Raw genomic sequence first — 23,597 nt, forward strand, 5'->3', positions numbered from 1 at the left:
ATTGAATTGGCTGCAAGTCTGTGTGTGTGTGTGTGTGTGTGTGTGTGTGTGTGTGTGTGTGTGTGCGCGCGCGCCTCTGTCTGAGCACACAGTTTGTCAACAGTGTGGACAAGCTACTTTTGAAACACTTGTTCAAACTCAGAGACATGCTTTTTTGCTCACAGTCCGCACGCACGCACACACACTCACAAACACACACACACACACAGAGAGAGAGAGAGAGAGAGAGAAAGAGAGAGAGAGATAGTATAGATAGATAGCATGCAGGCGCACACATGCTCCTCTTTAGTCTCTTAATAAAATTGAATTGGAAATTAACCTACTGAAACACTCTCCAAATCCAGTGCCAGCACGTACAGTCAGAATGACTTCAGTTAGCCACAGGCTTTACCATACAAGGAGCTCATCTTTATGTTTACAAGCTGTTCACTTTACACCAGATTCAGGCTGTGACGGGACCTCACATACAGTTTACATACACTGTACATTTCTATACAGACCAAACGTGTTAGTGACACATTGTTGTTCAGGTGAAATACCATCAGGCTGTCTTATCTTGTTGTGTTTACGGTGAATATGACGACAGTGTTAATGTAGACATATACAGGAGACGAAGTGGCATGAGAGGAGTGTGTTGGACTGCCTCTGAATTCTGCTCCTTTATTCGATTCTTAGAAGTTGAGTGCATCGAGACAAACAGCTGGTGGCACTAACTCTCCTTTCTGGTGCCATTAAAGCACTGCAGAAGAAGAAGGTGCAAGGAGATGATGCAATTAAAAGAGCTCCAGTCAAACGTCAAACAGTGGAAATTGACGTGGAAAACGTGGTGGAAATACTAGAATTTCTGTTTGTTTTCATCGGTGAAGGAGAAGCTTCAGTGGATGTATAAGTCACATGCTTGTTTGATTTTCTATTCTTTAATTCTGTTTCTATTGCACTTTGCCTCTTTTTGCTCTATCAATACACCAACACAAACAGGTGGATGGAAATGCACCTACAGACACATAAGAGCAGAGAGAGCTCTTAGGGTTGGAAATGATGTTACTGGTGCTGACATCTCCTTCCTGATCACCCATGTACCTCATGCAGGTTGTGAAAGACTGGTCAGGGACCAACTTGCGGTTTGTCTCGGCTCTCTCGGCAAGAACTACTGACGCACAACATCATGGAGTCTGATCCCGGCATGAGACAGTTTCCCTTTGTAGAAATGGCAAACATCCATTCGGCCATATTTGGTGTAACTCCCAAAATACCACTTCAACACACTTCACTAGTTTCCTGTTTTTTGTGTTTTTGGGGAGAACATTAATAGTCTGTCGTGCTTATGGACTGTAAATTGTGTATCTAAATAGATGATTACAGATTGATTTGTTTTTTATCCCATGTTCAAAAGATTTGAGGTGTGAATTTCTAATAAACAGCCCTGTGACTCACAGGCTGCACCTCTGCTGTACCGTGCGTTGTCAGTGGTCGTGCACTCTGTGTCATGTGCTTGTGAAACACTTCGAAATGTCTCACCTCTAATGATGCCACTTCTCGCAGGCAAACATTTGGCTTCGGCGCGTAGAGTTTTTCCACTCAATTTCCAGCAAAATTGCTGCCATCTGTCTTTGTAATTACGGTTCTCAACAGACTAATGATTTTTATGACTGTTGGAAAGTGAGCCACCATTTCATAAATGCAATTAATGGAACCTCTCCTCACAGATCCTCCGCTAAGCATGCGTGCGACTTGTCTCGGCTAAGCCAACACACTCCAGACCGGCAGCAACAAGAGTTTTTTTTTTTTTTTTTTTTTTGATTTTATAGCTGAGCTGCTGAACACTCCAAATCTCCACATGTGGGAATCTAACTGTGATGATGTTTGCTCTGGATGCGCACACCCACCCCACTCCATCTCAACAAGAGGGGGACATTTCCATGACAAAGGACAATTATTGACTTTCATTGGCTCCGCTTGCTTTGATATCAGCAAGGGGTGTGTCTGTGTGTCTGTGTGTGTGCGTGCTCGAGGGGCGGGACAGGGGGCAGCAGTGGAGGAGAAGAAGAAACAGAGGGACCTGATGAAAGGAGCCGAGTGGGAAAATGCACTCACTGACCCACGGTGCACTAACAGAAGAGGAGGATCACAGCGGAAAGAAAGAAATCATTCGTTAGGGTTTTCTTTCTTTCCCTCCTCCTCTCTGCTCCTGTTTTCTGCGTCCTCCCTCACTTTCTTGTTTGTGTTTTCTTCCCCTTTATCTCTTCCCTTCCCACTTTTTAACTCTCTTTCTTTTTATCTGACTATGCCTGATCCTCCCCCTCTCTCTCTCTCTCTCTCTCTCTCTCTCTCTCTCTCTCTCTCTCTCTCTCTCTACCCTCCTCTCCCTCCTCCTCCTGCCTTCACAGCCATAATTTAAGGGGCTGAAAGGCACGGCGAGCGGAGAAAGAGAAGAGAGAGCTGAGAAAAAGGGGAGACCCTGCAGATGAGGGCCTTCCTTCACGGACGTGGCACAGATGTGAGGGTGTTTTTGTGAAATGAGTCGGGGAGGGGCGGCGATAGGCTAATTTGCGTGGCATAAAGACGGGGCCCTTTTCATATGCAGAGCTCCACTTTGATGCGCGGCCGATGAAAGCTGGAGGGAGCGCGGAGGAGAGGAGAAGAGAGGGTGACGGAGGGGTTCTTTGTCCCCTGACAAGAAGGCATCTGCTCCACGCTGCCCTCCTCTCCTCCTCTCCTCTGCTACACCGAGGCTCCCACAATGGGCCGACCGAGAGAGAAAAGTGTCATCAGAGCACCTTAGAAAACAGAGCATGAAAAAAAAAAAAAAACAGCCGCTTGGTTTAGTCTGGGTGGCGTACGGGTATGCATATCAATACAGAATCCGTTTGACACAAGATCTGAGAGTACACACACACACACACACAGATGTACACACATAGCTGAATACATACACAGATGCACACTAAATTGTAAAAACATGCAGCCATACTGTAGACGCATTTGCATAGTACCACAGCTGACAAAACACATCTTCACTTTGACGGATTGTTCCCTTTGAGAAACAAATAAACCATACAATCTTCCTTCTTTCATGGGAATCGAGATCAATGGCTCACAGGGTGAAAGGTGCGCATGTGTGTGTATGTGAGTGTGTGTGTGTGTGTGCGGAGAGATCAGAGGGAGACCATACGCTGAGGTGAGTGGCGGTGGTTTCTGTGTGTCTGTCTCAGTCTCGCTGTGTGTAGGACCGCGAGCGTGTTTATGTGTATGTGTGCGTGTGCATGTATGCATACATGTGTGTCCTTGCGGTGGTGATCACAGGCGGCAGGCTCACCAGGGCCCTCTCACCAAACACAGGCCGATTTCACGCTCGCACAATAGCTGAATCTCTGCGGCAGAGCAGAGAAGGTTTTGGCAGGAAAAGCTCAGAGTGTCTCCTTTGCTGTAACAGTTCAGATCCAGATCAGTTACTCAGTTTACTACCTCTGTGCGTTTTTTAGCTAAATTACATCTGTGTTTCTGTCACCTGGGAAAGAAAAATTATATAATTTTTTCTGAATTAACCAACAATTTAGGATTTCTTGCCTTATCCTAATGTATGTTTGTGTGAGCTGTGTAAATTATTGGCCTTGCCAGCGTCATGGCTTTAGGATGGCAATGTCATTCTGTCATTCTGTTGGTTGGTTGGTTGGTTGGTTGGTCGGTCTGTCACTTTGGTCCAGAATCAAATATCTCAACAACTTTTGATTGGACTGCTGTTTTTGACATTCATGGCCCCCAGAGGATGAATCCTAATGACTATGGTGATCCTCTGACTGAAGCTGTAGTGTCACCATGAGGTTGGCATTTTTGTATTTTAATAAAATATCACAAAAGTTAGTACAGGCATTCAATTTCCCTTCAGGATAGTTGTTATTAACTTTGGCAACCGTCTTTATTAGTTTCAGTTTTATACTGTGGTTTATGATCAAACACTCACAAAGCTAATGGCATTCCGATCTGCCTCAGCTTTATTTTTACTGATAATTAACAAATGTTAGGATGCTAACACGCTTTACTAACATGGTGAGTGTGGTGAACATTAAACCTGCTAGAAATGAGCACATTAGCATGATGATGTTAGCATTTAGCTCAAAGCACTGTTGTGCAGCCTCAAAGAGATGCTAGTGTGGCTAACCCTTATTTGAATATATCTGGAGCTGCAATCAACCATGATAGATGAGGAAAATCTCCACTACCTCTTCAGTTACTGATCTGTAACTATCCAAACTATGATTTGCTGTCATTTAATGCCACAGCTTGGATCAATAACATCCTCACAACTGGAAATATGCGCAATATTTCAACATTTTTCTTTAACTTAACATAAATTATTCACAAACACTTAAACAAGTGAACATTCCTATTTTATGGTTTTAAGTGGGCAAATGTAGATCTGAATGTATGACGATGAGCGAATGCATGAGAATCTAAGTCAGATTCTGATGTTCTGATGTGATCTGATGTTTGTGAGGCCAGAGAGCCTTTGTCCATCAGAGTAAAAATAAATTGATCCATAACTGGTCATCATTGTGTCATTCTAGGTAATCTTTGCCCTGAACCAGACGTTACTACAGCAGGAGTCTTTGAGGGCGGGAAGCCTACAGGTTCCGTACACCACTGAAGACCTCATCAGGCACTACAACTGTGGAGATCTCAACTCCATCATCTTTAATCACGACACCTCACAGGTCAGTCATTGTGACCCCTTGACCTTTTGGAGTGTCTCAGTGACACAACCTTTGACCTTTTACCCTCACCTCTAACCCTCTGACCTTCCATCCCCCAAATCTACTCCTACACCCCCACAGCTTCTCTACACTGTTGCCAATTTACTTTTTCTGGTCTCCTCTTCTTCCTCTCTCCATCATCCCATCTTCCCATGTCTTTGTCTTTATTATTATTCCTTCTTTTGACTTTTTTTCTGTCTGTTTCATGGTCGGCAGTGTAATGTCACAAGACATCAGACTAAATCCAAAACAAACACAATCTCCTCTTCCTCTTTTCCTCTTCACTTTTGTGGCTTAACTGAACCATCACCTCTTCAAACCCTAGGTTCCTAACTTCAATAATGTGACGCTGCCACCCAGTGAACAGGTGACCGCCCAGGAAATAGACAGCTACTTCCGACAGGAACTCATCTACAAAAGGAATGAGAGGATGGGCAAGAGGGTCAAGGCCCTGTTGGAGGAACACCCTGATAAGAGCTTCTTCTTTGCCTTCGGAGCAGGTTGGTGTTAAAAACAATAAAAAAAATCTATAAAGAATAAACAAAGAAAGTAGAATATTTCTGTGATATTCTGTGTTTCCGGATGAAATGTCAGACAAAAAGACAACATTTGCATCTTTATTAGTCTATGCTCGTCAAAGTACTTAATAAGATTAGTTTTATCCCAGCTACAAAATGACTTAAATTCCTCTTTTTGTTGGGAGAACACTTGTGCAAAGGAGATAAACAGAGTATTAGTGTGAGCATCTTAACAAACTGATGTAGAGAGAGAGAAAACAAAGACAACTTAAGACATAAATCAGAGAAGCGGTGCTTACTGAAAATCCTTCTTTTTCTGATCAGGAAGGCAGTACAGCTCCCTTCAGATATATATATATATATATATATATATATATATATATATATATATATATACATATATAGTAACATAGAAGTGTAGATACACCTATTAAATATATATTTTCCATAATCCCTCTTTTCTGTTGGACGTGACAAATCCGATGGTCTTTGTGATACTCACACAAATCCATCATTACAATCATCAGCTTTCATTTAAGAATTCCAAATGTGCCCTGTCACTGTAGTGAAGCAGCCATTACTCTAAGACAGAATGTAGATTGCATTAAATTCAGGAGAACTGGTGAGGATAACCTGCCCTGCATCTGATCTGCGGCTTAGCTGACAAAACCGCTGATCTACAGCTGGTGGTCTTTATCAGCTCAGGGTCCAAATCAAACAGAGTTGTGTTGCATCTAAAGGAGAGGCTCAATAAAACATCCTTTTATCAGTTCAGGACAGAGCAGAAACAGACATTCGGCCTGTTGCAGTCCTTTCTCATAGCTTTAAAAATGTCATTTTGAATTCCTCTGTAACTATGCACCAGCCTCATAAGTAGCAGCCGTCTGATAAGAGACTCGAGTCAAGACAGGAGGATAAAGAGAGCAGATAAGAGCACAGAAGATTCCACAAAGTTGTCTACCTGACCGTGGATGACTCTGTGGGAGCGTGCATGTGTATTCATGCTTATTGGTTTGGGGCTTGTGTATCTAAGGCAGACGGTCTTTATCCTGCTGGAGTCTTGTTGGTTCGTTTGGCCTCTGGTTGTTCAATCACAGCGCTGTTCACACCTAATAAAGATGACAGACGTATTGTCATCGTTAGTTCAGGTGGGTTTTCAGTTTAGATAAAGTTAGTTAGTAAGAGTTTATATCAGCGTCCTGCAAAACATTGAACCCTTTCCATAAGATCGGGCTATATATCAAGCATTGAAAATATAACATGACATGTTTCGGGCACATGCAAATAAATTATGCACTGAATAAAGCTATAGGCCTGAAGATATGTGTATGTAAGTGTAAAAGACATGTAGGTAAATCACCATGTCCTTGAATAAGTAATAAGTTTTAGTTTTTGTGCCCAGATGCCTTCAAACTTTATTTTAATTTATTTCTAGTAAATGTCTTTCACCTTTCATTATCAATGAATCTTACATTTATTTTTCCTAATTTTTTTGCTTAATTATTTTGTCTATAAAATGTCATAAAATTGTGAAAAATACACGTAGTTTTCCACAGTCCAGGGTTATGTATTCAGATTGCTTGTTTTGTTCGGGCAGCAGCCCTAGACCCAAAGGTTTTTATTTTACTATCACATATGACTCAGAAAAGCAACAAATCTTCACATTTGAGAAACTTGAAAACAACAAATGTTTGGTGTTTTTGCTTGAAAAAAAAGAAAATTCTTAAATATCAAAATAATTGCTGATTAAGTTACTAATTGTTGCAACTGTAATAATTGCTCATTTATTGACATATTATTAATTATCATTATATGAATAATTTCTTTAAATTGAAATTAAAATTAAAAAAAAGTGTTCATACATCAGTTGAAATCACACTTATAACTCTTTCGATGTTAAATTGAAATATAAATTTCTTCACATTACACAATAAACTAAACAAACTGAGACACTGAGGAGCAAAGAAACCAAAAATGAAACTGATCTAAAACAAATGTCACCATTCGTTCCAGAAATTTTTCATCGGATCTAAAAGAATGAAAATGTTCTGCAGCCTAATTAAAATTTGCACATCATAAACTTGGAAGTTCATATTCATATTTTAGCAGAAAATTGACTTTTAAGTGACGTAAGTGGATTAAAACCACAGAAGCTTTTACCAAGTTCATGATATTTTCACAGTGAAGAGCAGATAACGCTCTGGAAAGAATGTGTTCCACCAAAATTTGATTTTGTTCATCATGTGAAATGTATGGAGGAGAGAGGATCGAATTTTAGTGCCATCAGTTTCGCAGTCAGATTTTCCTCATGATGACATCGTCAGAAATATCCTGCTCCAAGGTTTTCTTTGGTCATTTAGAAGCAGAAAAGCAGCTTTGAGCGGAGGGAGAGAGAGAGAAAGAGAGAGAGGCCTTCACAGTCTGTTGGTTTCTGAGCTGGCAGGAAACAGCTGAGGAAAAGCAGACACACACACACACACAAACATGCACACGCTCACTCCCTAACAGGGAGTACATTTCACGCTGTGTCCCTAAGGAGGTACCTTTACAAGGGCTTGGTCTAAAGAGGTGTGTTCCTCTGTGTGTGTGTGTGTGTGTGTGTGTCTGTGTGTGTATCTGTGTGTGTGTGTGAGCTGGTGAGTGAAAGTGATACGGCCAATCAGCCCAGAAGCACCAGTCTTAGACATATAGAGGGCAGTTTGGGTCGGCATGTACAAGGAAGGGGATGGGGCACATTAGGGTGCACACACACACAGACACACACACACACACACACACACACACACACACACACACACACACACACACACTCACTCATGTCCCAGCCCCCAAGCTATACCTTCGACAGACCTGGTAAAATGTGTCCTTAATTATCCCTGGAGGGGTCAAAGGACACACACAGACATAGACACACACACACACATACGCACTACAATGGCACCCATTATGTTGGCGTACTCAACTTCCCTGTTACAATTAGCTGTGAGAGCAGCCTTATCAGTGAGCATCTCATGTCTCTGTAAAGATGCAGTTATTGTCTATTCTGGATTTTGTCTCAGTGTATTTTCTGGCCAATAATTAAATGTAGTCAGTGTCAATGTGACGCGACCAACTTGTTTCCTTTTAGCCTTAAACTGTAACTCTGCAAACTTAAGATACGTTTTGATGACTTGACATTCATCCAGACCTGATTACAAACTAAATCCAGAGGAATTACTGTTAGTGTTAGTTTTCAATCACATATTTAGCATATTTCTATTCCTAAGTAATAGTCACATTAGCCGGCAGGGGTTGGCCTGCGGATTCCTGACTGACCCATGTGGAAAATTGTTGAGAGGGTTTTCATTTTTGCCTTCCATAAGCTTTATTGCCACAACAAGTTAACACAACAGTTTATACATGATCATTTATTCCCTGTCAAACTGCCTGGTTGGAATTCTGTTTTGCCAAAAGAAACTTAAGATATCACAAGAAGCATAGACGTGTTTTGGTGACCTGGTGAACCAGTGTTTATGCACGCTTCATGTCCGTCAGGAGTGACGACCTTAATCATCTGAAAAAGTATATTGCAACAACTTTTTATCTGATAAAGTAAACACTGCAAACATATTTTCCATGATATAAACATGCATTATTTATCATTTTTTAAAATTAAATATATTTTGTTATTGTTTGCCGCTGCAACAAAACATCAGTGTAGATCTGTAGGTTAGTAACTCCACTGAACTCCACAGGCTGCAACAATGTGGTATTACAAGAGGAGCAATAACTGGATAAATGTGCTGGTTTTCTTTGTTATCTGGGCCTATGATTTTCTTTTTTGTTTTTTTTTGAGGTTTTGGAAATTGTTTAAGGAGAGAGCATTAATGGTCGACAGTCGCAAAATGCCAAACCAGAGTTAATGTTTTCTAACCCTAAATGATTTCTCATGTGCTTAAAGCACACACACACACAGACACACACACACACACGCACACACACACACACACACACACACACACACACACACACACACACACACACACACACACACACACACACACACACACACACACTCATTCTCTCTTGTCTTGTCTTGTGTATGTGACTGTATCTGTCAAAGTGTATCTGCACTTTGTGGATCAATATTAGATGAACAGATGTAAAAACAATGACAAGAATCTTGGTTTGTACATCTAGCATTTTTTTTTCATAGTATTAGAAAAGTTACATGAAGTTATATATAAATAAATCCAGTTTTCTTTGAATGTATATTAATTAGTATTAACTTAGATATCCTGTATAACTGAGAATCTATCATGCTTCTTATTAAGCATAAGAGGTTTGATGTGATGCCAGAGCAGTAAACACATTAGTCAAAAAAAATCTATGATGTCATAATGAGAGAATAAAACTCATGTCACACTAAAGTCTAATATACTGACTCTCTGGCTGTGTCCACACCCAGCAGAATGAGGCCTGTGACCAACTCTGTGTCCCTGCAGTCTGGTCAGAGAGGTGGTCAGTCAAACAGTAGCGGTCACTGGTCAGCAACTTCAAACTTAACATTCAGCCTGGATGAACACACACACATCGTTCTCTAACTGACCACCTTTGTAGCTTCATTACAAACAACAGAGTGGATCCAGACATGAACAAAAGAGAGAGAGACTGGGAGATGATAAGAGCTGCTTACAGCTGTGTCACATTTAAGTAGCGCACACCCAAGATGACCACCCAGTGGTTTGTTTGATATCATGGGGCTATCGTGAGATGATTTATGAACTACGAAAAACTTCTGGAACAGAACGTTCCTTATCACGCTATCGTGTCATCTTATTATTGCAAAATGCTAAATAGCTCTCAGCCTCTAAATTAAACAAAAAAAGGTCAGTAGGGTAACAGAGTCACTGTTGAAGCCAACATCCCCATCCAAAATGTGGTGAATAAAAAGGCTCTGAACACAACTCCAAACCTTATTTAGTGGCTGAAGTTCACATTTTTGACAGATAAAATTTGCCAGTTCTTGCACTATTTCAGGAAGCATTTGAATCAGAAAGATCCCTTCTCTATCCATGAGGGTAGAAATATGCAGGTTTTTCCACTTTCTCTGTGCATAACTAAACCCCTTCCCTGTCTTACCCTGCTTTGAATATTAGGGTATTGTCATGCCTCACTATACTTTACAGCGCTGTAAGTAAATACCTCCTAGAAATTTGTCTTCTCCCCCCATCTGTTTGTCTAAAATACCACGGCCATCACTCAACGTAAATGATGATGTTGAAAAAGTGCCATATGTTCAGACAGGCATATGGAAGCTGTTATTGCTCTGCTCCATAGGTACAGCAACCCAACCCATGTATACAATCTGAACCCGTGTTCCCTTTATAATCTCTGTCATACCCTGGCACTCTTGACTTTAATAAAATGATGTGTTTACATATCGCTGAAGGCTGAGGGCTCCGTTTCTGCCGGCTCTTACAAATTCTTTTCTGTGCTTTTTTTTTTTTTTTTTTTTTTTTCCAGGCTGAATTTGAATGCATCCATGTTTCAGTCTTATCCCCAAGCTGCTTAGCACATCATGATTCCCCTCAAACGCTGCTCCATAACCACAAATTTAAATATTTGCGGCTGTGTAATTGCCAGTGTGGTTGACAGGCTCTAACAGTTACTGTACTTTGAAATGTTTGACTCGTTTCACAGACAATTAAGGTTTGCCTTTGGATCTTTTGCTATTTAGGTTGGTAGGACGACGCTAAAGTGAATACCCCTCAGTTAGTGAGCTGTAATGTGCGGTGGGTAGGCTGTAATAAATGGATGGCTTGGCCCCATGAGCTGCGGCTCATGACAGAGGTTGACATGAACTCATAACTCATGCGGAGCACCTTGACTTGTCAATGTGTGGGTAGCTCTCAGTACTGGAGTGGGGAAATAGTCACTTAATACACTCTACTTAGTGAGTCCACTGCAGTTTAGGAGTCAGCAGTGTGCACTGACAGAGCCAAATTTATGATGGCGACGACTGAATTACTCTACTAATGTGTGTTAAAGGTTTGATTTGAACTGCTTCCTGGGTGAGAGCCACATTTAGCATTTGATTGTATATGTTATCTGCAAATAAAGTGATATAATAGGACAAAAGGATTCAAACTGCATTATACTGTGCATCGCTTATTATCAATAAAATAATCAATTAGCAATAAATTAAAAATACAATAAATAAAAACAAATACAATAAATTTGAATTGACTTTCTATGATCAAACTTGAGCTGCAGAACTTTATGTTGAATTTTAGTGGAAATCTCAAAGTTTCTAAAGATACCAACGTGTTCAGAAAAGTTCTTAAATGATGCACCAGACATCCAGAATATTTCCACTGCACTGAATGGTGCAGCACTAAAAAGCATGTAGTGTTTCCTTCAGAGTAAATGTCATAGCTTTAGTAAAGAGCTGGAACTCACTGATGTAGAATATATGAGACTGTCAGACAGTGTGGGATAAGATCATTTTAATCTTATTCAGCAAGCAGTCAGGGAGTTTGAACATTACATAGATGCCTCTATAAAGCCTTGTTCGTATAGTATAAACTATGCTTTAACTGCCCCTGTGTGTGTGTAGTGTTTTAGGTTCAGTTATAAGTGATTGACTGGGTATTCCTATTCAAACTCTGTTCTAAATCCCCAAGCCAAACCTTCTGCATACCTGGCCCAAATCCCTCCAGTGTGATTTCACGCTGAGCACTACATCACTGCAGAGGCTGCCCGGCTTCACGTTTTTTCTGGTAGTGTGAAAGTCAAAAATGTGGTGCTTTTTCACAGCACCTCACCTTCATAAACAGCCAGTTTACAACTGTTTGGGGCAGCCGCTGACATGAGTACACACATGTCACACAGTGCCATTAAAATCCAGACCAGACCTACCACACACTTGGTAGGGAAGCGGGCAGGCAGGGGCGAAGCGTCTGCCAAACCTGGATTAAGTCCCGGATTTAAGTTTGAATGACACCCTTATGCTGTAACTTTTTGTTTTTTTTATTTTCCAGTTTTAAAAGTTACATCATGTAAGATTTATTTGTTGTAACTTTTTTGTTGTTAGTTTAATGGAGTTCTTTTTTTCCCTCTTCATTAATTATTTTTTCAGATTTACCATTGAAAGTTTGAATCCATAAATTTGCAGTCCTGACTGGTTTGGCAACACCTGTGGTTACTGGCGGTCACAGCAAATGTGGTGGCAGCTTTGTGAGAAACACAGCAGAATATTGTTCTATCAGCCAAACAAACCCTTGTTATATTGATAAATAAGTCAGTCAATAATCGATAAAATACATTAATACAAGCTGAAATACCCTGAGTATCCTGTCACTGCTTCACAATAAAAGCCCTGTGTCCTGCCAGTTGAATGCTTTCAATGTGACCATAGCTGAAGTAGAAAATGTCTGTGTTAGCAGTAACTTGATATGACTGTAGGAGAGTGAACTTCTTTTCTTTTTTTTTTCTTTTTTTTTTACATGTGTGCATCATTTCCTATGAATCTCTTGTGCATTTGAAACCAGGAATGGCAGGGTCTGTTACTAACAATGAAAACTGCTTTAAGATAAATACGTTGATTGGCTATTGCCGAAAAGAGGTTTTATAACCTTAAAACTTTTACATGAAATTGAATCTTGATGACATATCGATAAACAAATTTTTTTTTTTTTTTTTTACAGGAAATTCTCATCAATATGTGATTCATTCATTTTATCCATATTGCCCAGTAAATTAGCTGTATTGGTTTCTTATCAGTCACTTACAATTCTTCATCTCCATCTTTCTTTATTCTGCTTTAATATATATCTGTCACAACAAACAGCCAGTGTTGGTTGCTGGATAATGTTGCTGTCAGTGTTTGCCAGTCCGTCTGTGTGGGGGCTTCCTCTTGATCTTTTTCCTCCTCAGAAGTGCCTGTAATCTTAGTTCCATATTTATAACCCTAAATACAAACCAGATAAACATGAAAAACATTTAACCGGTCGGATGTTAAGATGTCAGGAGCATCTGTGGTGTATCATGGGTACATCTCTGTCTCTTTAAATGGGAGGATAAACCTGTCAGCCACTTTGGATAACTAACTGGCTGCTGAGTGAAAAGCACCTAAACATATACGTTTTGTTGCACTCATCAGGTCAGAAGCCTCAGTCTCTGCACTCCGAAGACATAGCTCATATAGGCCACACTTCTCTCTCAGTCACAGCAGTGAACGCTTGTCACAACAGCTTGTTGTGATTTATTGAGGGAGTTGAACTCCTCACCCCTGATCCCATTCAGACCCAGCAGTATTTCCTTATGCACCTGGAACGGGCTCTTTACATGCCTGCCCAGGGGCTAAACTTTCATTTGGACCAGAAATACCTCACTCCTATATGAAAGGGGAAAGGGAAAGGAAAATTATATCTTTAGCTAGCGAGCAGCAGTGCATCTATTGATGATTCTGAGTGGGAATTGTTATGAAGGAGCTGTCCCTTTTCATTTTGGGGCTAAAACATGAAGGAGAGCAACACGCTGCCTAGAGGGGATGGGGATATGAAGAGACAGAGGAAAACATGACTTGTGTGATTTGTGGCTTCCACTCTCTCCCTCTCTCCCTCTCCCACCGTGGGGTTATTGAATACTTTTTTGTCTAGCTGAAGCAGAGATTTTTCTGGTTCACCGTATGAAAGCCTGTGTTGTTGGCCATGTGTACCGTCACACAAGCAGAGCAGGATTCTGCAATGCCACCGAGCATTTTATACTCAAATTAACTTCATTATAGTATACATCCGGACCGTGTGATGTATTTGGCCTCGTGGTTCGAGAGAGTTGGGATTTCTGTAACTGCAACTTCCTTTGAAATTAATTACTTAACTGTAAGAGTCACTTGCAGATGAAAGAAAAATAAAACTTCTACTGATGCAGTTATAACAAAAAAAGATCTGGACTCAGCACAGACAGGCTCAGTTTTAATTAACTTGTGCTGAAATTACTGTAGTAGGTTTTGTAACTTCTGTTTCGCGTCACTGAAAGTCTGGGGCAAATGAAAGATTGTAATCAGAAAAACATGATTTTCTGTTTTTGTTGAGGTTGTTTCAGATTCTGATGTTGGTGCAGATGTAAAATTTGGCCTTTGTTTTGTCACGATGTAGAGGGATCGGCAAGGGAAGCAGGAGACTTTCTGGAAAACTAAGCCCACGGTTCTATATGCAACAGGCCCTGGTTAACAAGTTAATGAGGGTCGGAGGAAAGAATGATTATGGCTGAAACGGGATTAACACAAGGGTAATTGATGGAAAAAGACAAAAATAGGGCTATAGTAACAAAAACTAGAAGAAAAAAAGGGATGAAAAGAAAAAAATACATTTTGACAGTGACATAGAGAGAAATAGCCGGAGATAAGACAGCCAAAAAACAGAACCTGTGAGAATTTACAGGCCCCTCATCCTGTGGATCTGCTCTTAGTTATAATCTAGACCTAAATCACAGATGATACACAGGCCTCAGTGGACATCTAGGAGATTTCTCGCAGATTACTCAAACTAAATAGGCACAAAATTGCACTCTAAGCCACATGTTTTAAATGGAAGCTGTGTGAGAAAACATCTGAGAAAAACTACGATGTGGAATGCTTTTTAAAAAGTGAGCAGACGTTCGACTTCACTTCGGTATCCTTTTTCTGAACTGAGACGGTTGAAAGGCTGGGCAGAGACTCGCAGCGGGATGCAGGGTTTTCAGGGGTACGTGTGTTTTCAGAGGAAGTGGCCTTGAGTTGTATGCAATGTATGGACGGGCAAAAGCACACCCTTGAAAACAAACACAAAACAAAAAGAAACAGTCTTATAGTTTCAGGACGCCTGTTAGCTGAGTGAGCTGCATGACTGAAACCTCTAGTACACAACGGTCTGTAGTTGATCTTAGGTATAAAAACGGTTGGTTGGTTATGATGTCTGCTAGAAGCCAATCACAATTTCCTGCTTCAGTTCAGCTTGTATCTTTGACCGCGATTTACAATAACTTTGCTGTCTTTTCTTTGTATTAATTTACGTCTGCTATGGTTCCTTTGAACCAACAAGTCATCATTTCCAGCTCTGCAGTATGTGTACAAGGTCTCACTCATTCAGAATGATCTAACATGTTGGTTTCCTTTTTGGCTTATTTCCCTCTAAAAAAAAGCTTGTTCTACTTGCAGCCGCTTGTGTGTTTCTCTGTTTTCTTCAGCTGCCATTGCTACCAAAGATTCAAGATGTTTTATTTGTGGCTAACGATGAAAAATTATCCAGTAATTCAGAAGCAAAAATAATCAATTAGAATAAAATACATGTCATTTTTTACAGTATAAGAATGTTTTTCTGCATTCCTATCCTTTAAAGGAGCTTTTTGTAGGTTTTGCTATGGCCACATAGTTAACATTAGCATACTTTACTTACCAGTCCACCATCAACTTCTATCCTTTATTCACCAAAAGCTGTCTCCAGTGGTGGAAAGCAACGCTAATGTGAACTCTTGTTTCTATCATGTCTTTTCGTCTACTAAAGTTAGCATGCTAACAAGCTAGCCCAGTCCCATCTTGTCACTTTCTGATAGCATCTCACTGTAGCCTCCAATCTGCCCTGAAGTTGTAGTGCTGCTCATTGAGTGTATTATAACCTCTTGTGTTATAAAGACAATGATGGCCGAAGCTCTTCCTAGAGACACCACCCTCCACACCCGACAAGCAGCCCTGTTCAGCGGCAGAGAAAACTTTCAAATAGCCCCTTTAAACATCTCATGACCCCTCAGATTTCTTCTGTGACCCCATGACTCCCTTTGGTTGTGTTTAATAGCCACATCACCGTATTAGAACAACGTACTAAATCAGACTCATAAGAAAGGATAATGACGTTAGAAATGAAAGGAATAAGAGTGCTGACTGTGTTTCTACGGGGCCGAATTCACAACGATACACCTGTTATATGTCAGTAGTAGATTTTTATGTGGTCAAGCAAACTGCAGGAGAAAAACTTTGCTCTTTTGCTCATGCATATTAAGTAGAAATGTTAAGACGGTGGATCAGTGATCGAAGCTGTGCAATATGGCTCTGTGTTGCCACAGTAGACAAATCTGAACTGGATCTGACTGACATTACTGGTCATGCTGACTCTTTTATGGTTCACATAAAAAAAAAAAAAACACCTTTCAGCCAACCTGAGGTCAGGTGGGCAGGTATCCCTCCACCTCTCTTGAACTGCTTCTAAAATCTCCTTTCACTTGCTTTTATAGTAAGAATATCCTCTGAGACCAGGTTATAAGTAAAATGAGACATTCAGTGGCAGGGACATTCAGAACTGGCAGTGCTCTGGTTTACTTTGTCAGAACTGCTCACTTTTACAGAATTTTCTAACTTTGATCACTCTTTCATAACGACCACAGTGAATGAGCTGGTGTGTGTTCAAGCGCCATAATTTCTTGGCAGAGGAAGCCAAGCTGAGCGCTGCGCTGAGAGTGTAGAGACTATTGCAGCCTGACAGATGTAATCCCTAACACGGCTCCAAAGTGCCGTGTGCCACCACAAATTTTGAGTGAGGGTTTATTTAAAAAACAACCTCACACCACAGGCCTCTTACGTGCTCTGTTTCACATTTATTCTCAGCATAAATTCAAAGCTGAAGTTGCTCAGCACGATCTCAAGAAACCTCAAGCAGACTCTTTAGCAGTTTCCACACTAATGATAAACACGGTGAAACATAATTTATATCTCAAAAAAAAAGAGCCAGAGCAAGACAAAGCCATTTAAATGGAGGCATGTTTAATGATCCATCTTTTTAATTTTCACAAGTGCAAGTCATGCTGCAGCAAATTATACTTTTTACTTGCAATTTTACTCTTCACGCTCGCTTTGTAAGTTAAACAAACCACCTCTCCCATCATCCCTGTCACAGTCCCACTAATACCATCCAGAGTAAATTTCAGTTATATGCTTTTTAAGAGAACATTAGTCTTAAGATGACAAATTAGTGATAAACAACAAGGTGTGAAAATTACAGATGAGGTGGAAGTGAAGGCAGCCAAGACTCTCACTTCCTCTGCTGCAGTAAGAACTACTGTAAGTCTAAAGAGATCTGACGTGGGATTTTTAGAGACGAACAGTTCAACTCTCGTTCACGTCCTTTTACTTGCATCCCTCCAGAGACTTGCATTTCTTAGACTCAGTTGTCTTGGTTTAACTTTAAATACATTCAGAGATAAAAAAAAAAAAATGGTTGGAAAACCTGTGTGCCAAACTGAGATACTGCTTCAAGCAGCCACGACTCAACTCCTGTTTTGTGTAACAGACTTTACATAGGCACCATGTCAAGATACAGTCCATGTGGTCTCAGTACAGAGGTGTTTTAGTCTTTAACTGAGGCCCTAACAGGATGCTCTTATCCTCAGCTATCACAGTCTGGCATCTGATGACTTAACATTCCTGTCTTGTTTTGCATGCCTTACCCCTTTGTCTCTATTCCTGTTTTTCTTTCCGTGTTGAATTTGCATCTGCTTGTCTCTGCTTCTTACCTCTTCCCTCCGTCCGTCTCTTCCTCAGCAGCCTGCGTCTGTTTATGAAACGGTGATTGATATCAATTCAATTTTACAATAAAGGGACGACCTCTCGAATCCAGCCTGTGTTTGAACTTTGCCTGAGAGAAATAGAAAGAGAAATGTTTTGGGGCCGGGTGAGATGTTAGCATTCTTTGGCTCGACTTAAGAAAGGCTCATTTCATGGAACAGAGGTGTCCTCGTGCCTTCGGCTTGTTGTTTTGTGTCTTTCAAATTCACACAGCCACATCACAGCTGTCTTTTATCACGGCTTTCTACTATCACTGGTATCATACTGTACATTCAAAATCATATCCAGGGGGAATTTGAATGGAAAAACTGTCTTAGGAAAAGAGGTCAAGCACATCTCCACTATTATAGCCATTTTAAAACTTTGTGAGGTAAAATGCTTTTTTTATAGTTTGAAATCACATCCCACTTCATTATTCATCACATGGATTAAAAAAAAAAAGTCATATCTCCTTGTATCTCAAGTAAAAATTGCTATGCCTGAACAAATTTGAACAAAAATATGATTGATAGCACATCTTTGTAGATTATTTTTATGTTGTTTAATATTTGGGTGACAATAACAGTAAAGGCTTCTCACGCTGGTTCTAGTGTATTGTCAAAAGGCTTGTTTAAAAATAAGAATAGAAAAAAATAAGATTTAAAATTTTCATTGACTTTGTCAAAGTTTGTGACATCATCTTCAGAAACAAGGCCCATACAGTAGGTCATTAATGATCGAGTAGTAGAAGCACTAGAACAACATGTGGATGTTTAGTTTGGCTCGGTCTGTGGTTTAACCCTTAGACTGGACCTCTCTGGTTCTACGTCAATATGTGTATGTGTCTTTTATTTATATATCCTTACAGTGCACACATAAGTGGGCTAAATCATATGTAGTTTTGTTTTGAAAGTCTACCATTTCTTTTTACGAGAAACCGCACAGAGGGGGGAGACCTGAGAGATGCAACAGATTGGAGCTAAAGTTTAATATGCTGTAGGTGTTGGACTGGTTTGAACCAATGACAGTGGAGGATTATTTTTTTCTTATGTGCGGACTAATTTAACCAAATATCTCATCTTGGTTTTGGCTACTCACATCACACCCTATACCATTATAATAAGAGAATCCTTATCCGGCAGGGACTTGGGATCAAATTGACAACATATATTCAAAAGTAACATCATACTAAATTGATTCCAGGCAAAAACATTCATTTTTGAAAGTATTTTTTCCGTGGCCCATCCAGTGGTAAAGAACCTTGGTGCCTGCTAGGATGAATATTATATTAACATTAAGAGACTTGTAGGTTTCAACACCACAAGTTGGCAGCATTACGCCAAGTATGAAAGTTTCACTTAAGAAAAAAATATACTGCTGCTTTCTAGTAATTGAATTGTGGTTAAGATCACTTTATATAAACACTCATTGCTCCTCTGATGTATTCCCATCTTGTCGCCTTCTAATGTTTTTAGCCACGCTACCAGGATTGCAATGTCAGTCTATTGGTCGGTCCACAACTTTAGATGGATTGCCATGAAATTTGGTACAGCTATCCATGGCGCCCAGAGTTTTAAAGTTAATGAACTTTGGTGATCCCCTAACTTTTCCACTAGCGCTGTGAGGTCGACATTCATGGTTTTGAGTGAAATGTCTTGAAGTCCATTGGATGGATTTCCATGAAATTTGGTACAGCTATTCATCCCCTCAGGATGAACTATCCTTCCATCTAGTGCCGTCATCAGGACAAAGTTGCAATTTTTTTCCATATGTATTGTGGTTAGTGCTAATTAGCAAGAGTGGTAAAGTGGTAGTATTTAGCTGCAAGCATTGCATCTAAGCATTAGCATGAGCATACTGTGTATGCTGTACAGAGAGCTCAATGAATGTATATAGTATTCTCTTCTTGATAGTGTTTTGTATTTATACGAATGTCTTTTTGCTGCTCTTATTTCTGCACTCTTTACTCCTGTGTTTTGGCTGCTGTAACGCACAAATTTCCCCGTGGTGGGATCAATAAAGTCCTATCTTATCTTATCTTATCTTAGCATTACATCATCACAGAGCTGCATGGCTGTAGTCTTGTTTATCTGCATGAAAAAAAAAAAAAAACAACTACTGGACACCAAGACAGTTTTTTCTCAGGAATGAAAGAAGACGTCCAAAAATACAGTCTGTTATGTACATTTTAGTTCATCCCACCTGAAATCATTAAAGAATAATGAAATAAAGACTGACAGACTCTGTTAAAATGCTCCCATATATTATTATTCTCAAGTAGCTTGATAGTATTTAATCAGATTGTCTTTGTTTGAGTCTATTGCCAACAGTGTCCAGCTCTTTTCAAACAAATTACACGCGACTGACGATATATTAGGTTTAAATCTAATACAGGGAGGAATTGAGTGTCTGTCAAAGACATAAAACAGCGTGATTCAACCAGGGATAAGGAGAAGCGCGATGTAAGCAGAGCCTGCGTTTCCAGACACTTGATATGTGTGTTAATATAGAGCTGGCATTGTTTGAAAAACACCAGAATGACTGTATGATCTTTATGCCAGTGGATAACCAATAATTTTCCTGTTATTTGTCTCTGACATGACTGACATGTTTATGGATGGCTGCGTCTCCTTTACAGTTGAAGACACTGAGGTTTTGCCTGACTGTTAACAGCTTGCTGAGCCAAAACAGTGGTTTTCCAGTCTTTGGCTGGTTGGTACTTCCGATGTCCTAGAAATGTCAGAATCTAAAATTCTGTCTTACTATTTAGTTTTGACAATAGTATATAGTACGAATAGCTTAGCTCTCTCTCTTTTTATAGCTCTCTCTCTGCCTGTGTGCATAATGTAATGTATGCACCACTGATGTTCCCTAAAACCACTGTTGTGTCAAATAGCTGCAGAAGAATAGAGAGCCTAAAAAAAACAAAGGTATAGTCAAACAAGCTTGTGGCTTAATGTCATCAACAACACCAACAAACTAAAAACACTGCATACTAAAGATTCAGACTGTCATCTCTGTCAATGAAAGGCTTCATTTAGTGCTCAGTGGTGGTGATAATGGGCTGCTGGGGCGAGCTCACTGTAGCAGGGAACATGTGTACATAAACAGCTAGAAAAGGCTATATGAGGCAGCATGGCCTCAGTGCTGCCTGTAGGGTTTGTTTATCCAACATGCTGTAATGTTATGAGAACTGCTGCCTGGGCCCTGGTTACAAGTTGTAATGTAAATATTGATGTGTACGGAAAAGGAACGTTATTTAAGGCTTACCATATGTTCTAATAATTCGAGCCGCTGATTGTGGAGACGGGACGTCTTTTTAAGGACGAATACCACAGTGGTTCTCATCTTCTGATCCCCTGTCTGAGTGCAGGTGTGCAGAGAGGTTTTGTGTAAAATTCAATTCAATTTCAATTCAATTTTATTTGTATAGCGCCAAATCATAATATACATTATCTCAAGGCACTTTACAGGGTAAGGTCAAGACCTTACTTTGTTACAGAGAAAAACCCAACAGTTCCCACAACGAGCAAGCGCTTGGCGACAGGGGGGAGGAAAAACTCCCTTTTAACAGGAAGAAACCTCCAACAGAACCGGGCTCAGGGTGGGCGGCCGTCTGCCTCGACCGGTTGGGTTTAGGGGAAGATAGAAAGAGGGGGAGGGGGAGGAGAGGGGAGAGAAGAGAGAGAGACCAGGAACAGCTGTGTCGGTAATGGCGTTATTAATAATAAAGACAGGTAATAGTAATAGTAAAGATGAGTAGTGGTGGATCTGGATCCTGCTGCTCCCGAGGCAGAGATACCTGCAGAATGAGGACAGAGAGAGGGAGAGAGAGGAGAAGCACAAAACTACGGGAGAGAAAAAAAAAAAAAAAACAAAGTTAATGGCATGAAGTCATTGAGAGAGAGCGGGGGAGAGAGACAGAAATAGGGAGAGAGCGCCCAGTGAATCATGGGAATCCCCCAGCAGTTTAGCTCTATAGCAGCATAGCTAAGGGATGGGTCAGGACATACCCGAGCCAGCCCTAACTATAAGCTTTACTAAACAAGACAGTTTTAAGCCTGATCTTAAAGGTAGAGAGGGTGTCTGCCTCCCAAACCCACACTGGGAGCTGGTTCCAAAGTAGAGGAGCCTGATAGCTGAAGGCTCTGCCCCCCATTCTACTCTTACTAACTCTGGGAACCACAAGTTGACCTGCATTTAGAGAGCGAAGTGTCCTATTGGGAAAATAGGGAACTATAAGCTCTCCAAGGTACGATGGTGCCTGACCATTAATGGCTTTGTAGGTGAGGAGGAGGATTTTAAATTCGATTCTGGATTTTACAGGGAGCCAATGCAGAGAGGCTAACACAGGAGAGACGTGATCTCGTTTCCTCGTTCCTGTCAGTACTCGTGCTGCCGCATTCTGGATCAATTGGAGGCTTTTTACTGAATTTTTGGGACATCCTGACAATAAAGAGTTACAGTAGTCCAGTCTTGAGGTAACAAATGCATGAACTAGTTTTTCAGTATCCTTTAGACATAGAATGGGTCTGATTTTAGCAATATTGCGCAGGTGGAAGAAGGCTGTCCTAGAGACTTGCTTTATATGTGAAGTAAAGGACAAGTCCTGGTCAAAAATGACACCAAGGTTTCTGACTGTAGCACTGGAGGCCAAGGTGATGTCATCCAGAGTCAGTATATTATCACATAGTGTATCACTGAGGTGTTTTGGGCCAATTACAATAACTTCAGTTTTGTCTGAATTTAAGAGTAAGAAATTACTGGTCATCCAGATTTTTATGTCCTTAAGACACACCTGAAGCTTGGCTACCTGGTTAGTCTCACCTGGCTTCATGGATAAGTACAGCTGGGTGTCATCTGCGTAACAATGGAAATTCATCTGGTGCCTCCTAATAATGTTTCCCAGAGGAAGCATATATAGACTGAAGAGCATTGGTCCTAGCACAGAACCTTGTGGAACTCCATGACTGACTTCTGTGATGATAGAGGAGTCATTGTTAACATGAACAAACTGGAGTCTATCTGACAGATATGACTTAAACCAGCTTAGTGCGGTTCCTTTGATGCCGACCATATGTTCTAGTCTCTGTAATAAAATCTTATAAAATCAAGACTGGTCTGTTTTAGGAAAGATACTTGTAACATTCATTTTCTTTCCAATTTCCAATTCCACTTTTTCCAACCTGTCCCTCACATTCAGCACTTATATTCTCAAATTGAAAGAATAATATGCTCCTCACGTCAAGGCAGCGATACAGTAGGCATGTGTGGTAGCCAGGTAATGTTCTCCCTATAGTAAAACGATATTTATAAAAAACAAAGAATCATGGGATTCAAGCAGCAACTTTGGACTATGAGGAGAGGGACTGAGAAGTGCTGCCCTGTCTGATATACAACGGTGTTGCATTAGCAAATATTTTGTGGGGAAACATAATGTACCCAGATTACAGGAACAATTGTTTTAAATGCACAGTACCTGCAAAATGTTTGTGGTCAACATATCATCGTTTATGCTGCGATTTCAACTCCTGGCAACATAAACTTTTATCATTTTTTACGTTTTTTTAATGCTTATATATGTCAGACTTGGTCAAGGTTTGGAGAGAGGCTGTGGTCTCAGCTAAGTGTTGGAAAACATCAACTTTGACTTGAAGCACAGGATTTTGACTATTTCAATTGTAATAAAAGCCACAATCTTACCCAAACATTATGTGAAGCCTGATATCTGCACCATACTTCCCCACCTCTCATCTCTAGCACTTCTCTGGA

At 40.4% G+C, this 23,597-nt stretch overlaps 1 protein-coding gene across 1 annotated transcript in view; it reads left to right on the top strand.

Moving 5' to 3' along the window:
• Nucleotides 1-23,597, top strand: part of trabd2a (TraB domain containing 2A) — a 58,008-nt gene that overhangs the window by 21,443 nt on the left and 12,968 nt on the right. The window contains exons 3-4 of the mRNA XM_071466610.1: nucleotides 4,566-4,712; nucleotides 5,077-5,251. Coding sequence (XP_071322711.1) covers nucleotides 4,566-4,712; nucleotides 5,077-5,251 — 322 coding nt within the window. The remainder of the gene's footprint in view (nucleotides 1-4,565; nucleotides 4,713-5,076; nucleotides 5,252-23,597) is intronic.

This window comes from Trachinotus anak, unplaced genomic scaffold (genome assembly GCF_046630095.1).
Source record: "Trachinotus anak isolate AG129_WGS33_773 ecotype Australia unplaced genomic scaffold, CSIRO_AGI_Tana_v1 ptg000028l, whole genome shotgun sequence".
Classification (NCBI taxonomy): domain Eukaryota; kingdom Metazoa; phylum Chordata; class Actinopteri; order Carangiformes; family Carangidae; genus Trachinotus; species Trachinotus anak.